General features: G+C 44.2%; 1 protein-coding gene across 2 annotated transcripts; it reads right to left on the bottom strand.

The window, feature by feature from the left end:
• Window positions 1–2,860: 2,860 nt before the first annotated feature.
• TCEAL5 (transcription elongation factor A like 5) lies at window positions 2,861–5,964 on the bottom strand. Of its 2 annotated transcripts, XM_007992381.3 has the most exons (3): window positions 5,835–5,964; window positions 4,444–4,511; window positions 2,861–3,760 (listed from the first exon to the last, which is right to left on the bottom strand). In XM_007992381.3, the coding sequence occupies exon 3, from the start codon at window positions 3,731–3,733 to the stop codon at window positions 3,113–3,115; it is 621 nt and encodes a 206-aa protein (XP_007990572.1). In that variant the 5' UTR covers window positions 3,734–3,760; window positions 4,444–4,511; window positions 5,835–5,964; the 3' UTR covers window positions 2,861–3,112. The 2 variants fall into 2 exon arrangements, with proteins under 2 accessions (XP_007990572.1, XP_007990573.1); XM_007992382.3 differs by lacking the exons at window positions 4,444–4,511; window positions 5,835–5,964 and adding an exon at window positions 4,088–4,340.
• Between the last annotated feature and the right edge of the window lie 1,534 nt (window positions 5,965–7,498).

The raw sequence follows: 7,498 nt of genomic DNA, 5'->3' as shown, positions 1-7,498 counted from the left end.
ATAAATAACAGCTCTCTGAGAAATCTTGTCAGAATTAAAGGAGCTAGAAATATGAAGAAGTGGGCTATGAATAGTGGTGATTTTTGTCACTTCTAGACCACAGTGTAGAAAAGTGACTGTGAGATCCTCATACACGCTCTTTCTTTGCTGCAATGAATCCTGACAGACTATGAGGAGCAGAGCTTCTCTATCCCCAACCTTCATGAAGTTTGAGAAACCTTTGCTGTGTTAAGCCATTGAGGTGTGGGAGCTGTTAGCTACCTCAGCATAAACTTAGCCTAACCTGAAAAACACAAATGGTCCTCCAAGTTAAGCAACAGAGTCACTGGGATGCTTGCTAAAATAAACATTGTATGTGGTAAAGCTATATTGGGGGTAGGCAATAGATAATGGGGTTATGATGGTAAGAAAGAATTACTCCATTATCATATCAGAAAATCTTAATGACTAAAATAAACAAGTCAAGAAATAGCAGCTGCAAATCATATATCTGATAAGGGACTTATGTTCAGAATAAACAAAGAACTCTTACAACTCATCAATAAGAAAACAATCCAATTTAGAAAGAGACAAAAGATCTGAATACATATTTCTCCAAAGAAGAGATGCAAATGGCCAATAAGCACATAAAAAGATGGTGAACATCATTAGCAATTAGAAAAATGCCAATTAAAACCACAATATGATGCCACTTCATATCCACTAAGATGGTTTAAATCAAAAATACAGGCAATAACAAGTGTTGGTGAGGATACGGATACATTGGAAACTTCCTACACTGCTGGTGGGATTGTCAAATACCATAGTTGCTTTGGAAAACAGTTTGGAAGTTCCTCAAAATCTAAACAGAGTTATCATTACTTTGCAATTCCACTCCTAGGTGCATACACAAGAGAATCAAAAATATATCTACACACAAAATATGTATACAAAGTTCAGTAATGATATGTGCTATAACATGAATGAACCTTGAAAATATGGCAAGTGAAAGAAGCAAGACACAAGAGGCCAAATATTGTATTATTCAATTAATACGAAATGTCCAGGATAGGCAAATCCATAGAGAAAGAAAGGAGGTCAGTGCTTGCCAGATGCTAGGAGAACAGGGGAGTGGGCATGACATTATGTGCTAATGGATATGGGATTTCTTCTTAAGGTGATGAAAATATCCTGGAACCAGATAGTGATAATGACTTCAGAAGTCTGCTAATATACTAAACACCACTGAACTGTATACTGTAAAAGGGTGAATGTTATGGTATGTGAATTACCTTTTAATAAAGCTGTTAAAAAATAAATAGCAGCATATACATATTATTCAGAAATATGGAGGTAAATGTCAGAATAAAACAAAATTATGGTAGTTGCCTATGGTAGTAGCCTCTGGGGAGTGAGAATGTGGAATGGCAAGGAAAACTGCAGTTTTTAATAATTAAAAAAAACTCTTGTACTATAGGATTTAAAAAATTTGTGTGTGTATTCATTTGATAAAAATGAAAATGAGCTAAAAGCAAAAGGCACATGCAGACACACACACACAAACATATACACACATACACACACACACGCACACATTGTGGAGACAAATCAGAAGAGATTCTGACGCATTGGGTCTGAGGTGGGAGCCAGGAACCTGCATTTTCAATAAGATATTTAGGTGATTTCGATGCAAGAGGTCTGCTAGTAAGTAGCAAACTTTGAAAAACACTACTATGTCCAATGTTAAAATCATTTAGCAATGAATTTTGATATAATCCATCTCCCGCTGTGTTCCTTTTGATGTGGCAAGTATCCGTTGCTAAAGAATAACATTACGGTTTCAAGGCTATGTGTTCAATCAGGGGCAGAACTGGGCCAAGAACTGAGGCCTTCTGACTCAATAACTAACATAGTTACTTTTTAAGCTTCTATTATGTGCTATGGAGTAACAAAATGAGTAAGATAAACTCTGCTTTAAAGGGCAAGTCTAGTGAGGTAATTGTAATGCCTGATAAATATATTAGTTAAGATTTTATGAAGCATTTTTCCCACATTTCACATCAGTATTAACATAACTATAAAGAGAAAAGAGGGACATTTTCCACAGAAGGGAACCTATTGGGGATTCAATTCACCAGGGACTTCAGGTGAATCTAAAGGACTTTTTTACCTTGAAGACTCTAGCCCAGCAGCAACAATGGGGGCCTTAGAGGGTGCAGGATCCTGAAGAGGGGGCACAATACCCAACAGATGTGGCATCACCCAGGAGAAAGTGGCACCTATCTCTCAGCTTCCTGTACCTATTTTTAGGCACAGGTGAGATCTCCCTCAGCAACACTCCACACCCTCACCAACTGTCTGACTTGGTACTATTAGTGCAGGGGAGAGGGCAGGAGCCAGCCTAACATAGGTCACAGACTCAGGCATCACATCTGATCTACTCCACAGTCCTGGGAGGTAAGTTTTAGCCCCATTTCACACAAGGCTGTCTCTTACAGCAATGAATCTGTAGTAACTGCCTGGTTGATTCCTCCAACTTCAAGTCCCAGGAGTAATGTGAGTTTTATCTACCATTTTGTGTTCCAACAACAAGAATTGTAAGTGTCTCCACTGCCTTCATATCATCAATGAATAGTTATTTTGATTGCTTAGTATTTACTGTTTTCCTATTTTGTTTACCTTTTATTACTTCCTTTAAAACAAAAATAGCCTGTGTTTTTTAGATTAGAAAAAAGTACAGATGAGAAAAAGAATAATTTTCAGTCCCACCACGCAAAAAAATCATTATTTCTCTTTGTTCTACTCAATTGCATAGTGTCCCCCATGTATGGATGTATTATGTAAACATTTTATTTTTTCAGAAATGGACTGATACTGTATACATGGTTCTGAAAACTCTTTTTTATTGTTATTTTACAATGTACCATGAACATTTATTCCATGCACATGGGTGAAAATCCTCTACTAAAAGACAGAGCACTGTAGGTAGGTCAAAAGTCTGCTGGTAACAAGAGTGACACCTAAAGGAAAGTATCAGCTTAAGGTTAAAGCACATAGCCCGGCAAATGCCTGCCAGGAAAAGCAGGACTGGCAATATTCCCATGAGAGAAATCAGAATTAAAGGCCAAAGACATTAAACATATGGGACATCTTCTAAATCCTTCTGGCCCCTACCTCCGCCTCTCACTCCCCTTACACCCCGTTGGCCCCTTGGGGCGAATGGATCCTGTACATCTCTTTGCATCCAATGAAAACCACCCATTTTCTGCTTTTTCCTTAGCTCCTCCTGAGCCCTTGACACATCTCCACATTCTCTCATCATCTCCTCACTGCTCAGATGCCTTTCCTGTAAGTCCTCCTGAGAGTCCCTGGGGGAATCGTCTGTCCCCCTATCTGTTTTTCTTTTTGCTTTCCGGGGCACATAATCTTCAGCCGGGCGCTTTTCGGCGGCCCGCGGCTGGCTCTCTGGCTTTGCCTGGGAGGCTGGCTTGCCCTCACTTTGTGGCTTGCCCTCACCTTCGGACTTGCCCTGCTTTTCCTGGCTTCCCTCATCTTCCGGTTGTCCCTCATCACCTGGCTCTCCCTCATCCTCTCGCTTTCCCTCGCATTCTGTCTTCCCCTCCATGTCCGGCTTTTCTTCCTCGTCTGACTTTGCTTCATCTTCTGTACTTCCTTCATCTTCTGGCTTTCCCTCACTTTCTAGGTTTCTTTCATTCTCTGGCTTTCCTTCATTTTCTTTGTAGAGCTTTTCCATGTCGAGATGTTCCCTTCTTTGCCTTTCCTAGGAGACAAAAAGAAGACACAGGACACTAGGGCTTTGGGAGTTGAACACAGGTCCTGCTAGTACTTGCCTTTCTTAACTTAAGGTTTTCCTGACCCTATCCCATCTTTCAGGTACACTCGCACCCTTACATTCTTTCCTTTCCTTTTCACTTTACACATGTTCACATGAGCCAGTCTTACAGAAACTTCCACAGGTGCTTCTCCCTACATTTAAGGAGGATGTCCTGAGAAATGCGTAGGAGCATATTGGCCCTTAAACTTTGCTCTGGCCTTGGCTATGCCTACCCATACCAATTTTAACTGAGTAGTTCCAATTTACACTGACCTGCAGAAATCCTGGGCAGTTTTCTTCTTTTTCCCCTTACAAGCAGTTGTAAGACTTATAAAACTGCAGACAGAACAGAACCATAGCCAGTTCTCAGATTTCAGGGCTACTCTTATATCCTCAAGGGGCATCACAGATGCTACATCTCCATTCTCTTACTTTCTTATTCTCCCCTCTATCCTCACCAGCCATAGATCACCATATTCCCTTAGGGTCTTGACAGCAGTCATGTATCCTGAAACTGCAAGAGGGAGGATTGGAGGAGGGGTGGCAGGCAGTGGACTCCCCAACTTCTGTTCTGGCTTAAGTCACTCCTACTCCCAAGGGTCCTGGTGCAGTAGCCCTCTCCCACTGACCTGCACTGATACTGCAGGTCTTTCCTTTTCTTGTCTGGGATAGTGTCCACAACCACAGACCTGAAGACCTGCAGAAAGACAAGAAACAGGTGGGTGAATGAGAAATTGAGAAAGTGAATGACTGGTAACTTGGACACTGGTTCTTTGGGACCTTATTTGTCAAAACTTTCTCAGCTCCTATTACCTCCTTGCCCTTTCCCTTGCCTTCTCTGATTCCCCTTCCGCAGCTCCTTCTTAAGAGCCTCCATTGTTCTACTTCTGGGAAATAGGCGAGAAAGATTATTTCCAAAGCGATTCTATGTTTCTGAATCTTCCTCCCAAATTTTTATCTCACTTTTCTGGCACGAAAATGAGTGGGGTTAGAGACAAGGATGTTCTGAAGACAGAGTGTTCTGCTGCACTCAGATCTCTACATTCCAAATCCCTCACCTCAGGGTAGCCAAATAGCAGAGCCCACCACTTCTCTGAAAATGGTGGTGACAGAGACAGGGGGCCAGGCAGAAATGTCCAAAACACCCCTACCACCTCCTTCCTCCCCACATACACAGAAAGCCCACATTTTTCTGCAATGCAAGAGACAAATTATTTCCAAACCCGGTAACATTTTTGGTCTTGCTGCTACCTCATCTCAATCCTCCTAGTTCAGAAGCCACTCCTCCTGGATAGGGAGCTGATCCCCAGATCAAACCTCTGTCTCCCTTTTCCTACAGCACCTCCTTCCCCTGACCCCCTTAGCCCACCATTTCCGGCTCCAAAATGGAAGGAGGATGGAGAAAAGACACCGGGAACTCAGGCCTGGACCCGTTGCAGGGTCCGCCTTCCGCAGCCTGGGGTCACTGACTGCGCCCGCCTCCCGCTGCCTTGCAGGGATCAGGCTGTTTTCTCGCCGTTTCATCGCTGTTCTCTTCCCTGGTCCTCCTCCTCCTCCATCAGACATCGCCGGTCGCCCGCTTCCTAGGAGTTCCCAACTGGTACCCAATTCTCAACCCTTGACCTCTCTCGAGTTCCGCCCCCTCCCCCCTCCCCGCCCCGCACCAAGCCCTCCATTTCTTGCACCAAATGAGTGAGCGTCGGGAAAGGAGTGGAGAGAATCCAGTCCTGGACCCCCTCTGGTCTTTGCCCTCTGCCATCCCAACCACAGGGATCCACAGGCGGCTATGGGTTCGTAGCCATCTCGGGAAAATGACTCTTTCTCACATTTCCTTCTGCCAGAAGCCTGCACTTCTCCAGGGAAATAAAAGGTGGTACCCATACCTCTTGCCCAACACAAAAAAATTTCTGCGCCAAAATGAATGGAGGTGGAACGGGGCGGTATCTAGAAAGCAGATCCGATCCTCTGTAGCCTATGTCCATTACCATCCCTACCTCAGGGGTCCCCGACTTGTACCGACCTGCAGGCTGTAGGGCAGCTGCCTTCTCTGTCCCTCAGTCTGAAGTCTGCCTTCCTCCACGGAAACAGAGAGCTGGTACCTGGAGGAGAGGGACTTCTGCACACGTCGGCTTCAGATCACGTGAGAAAAACGTCACCAGTGGGCTCGGGTCCCTAGTTCCCCTCCCACCCGCAGAAAGTGCGTCAGGAGCCAGCCCACTTCTTCCCTTCACTAGTCTCTCCGTCTGAGCGCCCTCCGCACCCGCGACCCCCGCTTAGCCCTCTCTCTCTCGCCCCACAGCACGCGGCCCTGTCACTAATTTTAGTCTTTGCTAATCCCAGAGGTCAAATGTGGCCCTTTCTCTGTGTGGTATGTATTTATTCTTCCGTGGTTATCAGGGAGGGGCTGCACCTTCTTCTAGAGCTATTGGCCATTGGTACATCTCGGAGGAATTTTTTTCTTTCTCTCCTTTTATCCGAAGGCACCTACTCGATCTAATTCTACACGCAGCCACTGATGTTCATTCTGCCTGTGGACCAGGTCTTCTCATAATGGGTACAAGGTGGATTGTCAAGTAGGGATACAAGTAGTCAAAATAGGGGTTTTATTTTAAAAATTTTTTTTGGTCTTATTTAATTCACTCTCCTCAGCATGGATTATTCTTATAAGCACAAAATTAAATAAAGCAATTTCATTTATGAGAAAGTGTTTAAGAGAGAGAAAAACTTAAAAGATTTCAAAATTTTCTACTCAGAAGAGAGACCAAATTAAATTCATAACATTATCTTTTGCCATGTACACAAGGAATTCAATTGGCAACAAGCAAAATATACATTAAAAAAATTTCATAAATAGCTAGCTCTCTCACGTTCTATTTAAAACACACACACACACACACACACACACACACACACACACACACACACACACTTAATGTTCCCAAACGATTACTGAGTGCTGAATAGACTTGCTGGAATCTGATGGTTGACAGAAAATTCAAAAATGTCTCTTTAAAAAATTTGGCCCATGGCTATTTTCATTCAAAGGTTTAGCTCTAGGCAAAGGGAAGAGCTGTGAGACCAAGGCAGCAGGAGATGTGAATGATGCAGCAATGGTCCTATCCTCCCTGGTCTGCCAAGATCAGGGGAAGGTGTTGCCCTCCACCCCCTCATATTCTAGAATTTCTCATCCCCTGCATTCAGGCACATGACTCTGTTGCTCACTCCAAGAATATACCTGGACAGGTGACCAAGGTGGTGATATGAGTCACTTTGGCTCCTTCCCTCCTCCCTGCCTCTAATTCCCACAGGGATAACCCAGCCCCAGCAGAGAGTGGAGCATTGTTCCTGCCACTAAAAAACCAGAACAGATCTCTTCTAGACCCTTGCAGCTGAGGGCCTTCATGAGGCCTGAAGAAGTGGTTGCTGGGGTAGAGTCCTCTGCAACCTGTCTGTTCTCTGCCCTTATTCACAGTGCCTGAGTGAAAACCTCCCTAGACCCTGTCTGCTGCCTCCTGCCTAGCCTAAAAGGTGCAGTCTGGTGCAGTCTGGTGGGCCTCTCACCCCCAAACTCTGTATCTCCAGGGAACCCAGAGGGAGCCTAACCTTGCTGCAGGGTTGCTGTCTGTCAGTCCATACTAAACTATGACTGTCTCAGCAAATTTAGGCCAGTGTCTAAGGAGTTCT

This window comes from Chlorocebus sabaeus, chromosome X (assembly GCF_047675955.1).
Source record: "Chlorocebus sabaeus isolate Y175 chromosome X, mChlSab1.0.hap1, whole genome shotgun sequence".
In the NCBI taxonomy this organism is placed as follows: Eukaryota; Metazoa; Chordata; class Mammalia; order Primates; family Cercopithecidae; genus Chlorocebus; species Chlorocebus sabaeus.
This window is presented reverse-complemented; position numbering and strand designations above follow the sequence as displayed.

What these genes read in the sequence shown, in the direction of transcription:
- TCEAL5 (XM_007992381.3), bottom strand. Translation starts at nt 3,733, where the DNA reads ATGGAAAAGCTCTACAAAGAAAATGAAGGAAAGCCAGAGAATGAAAGA.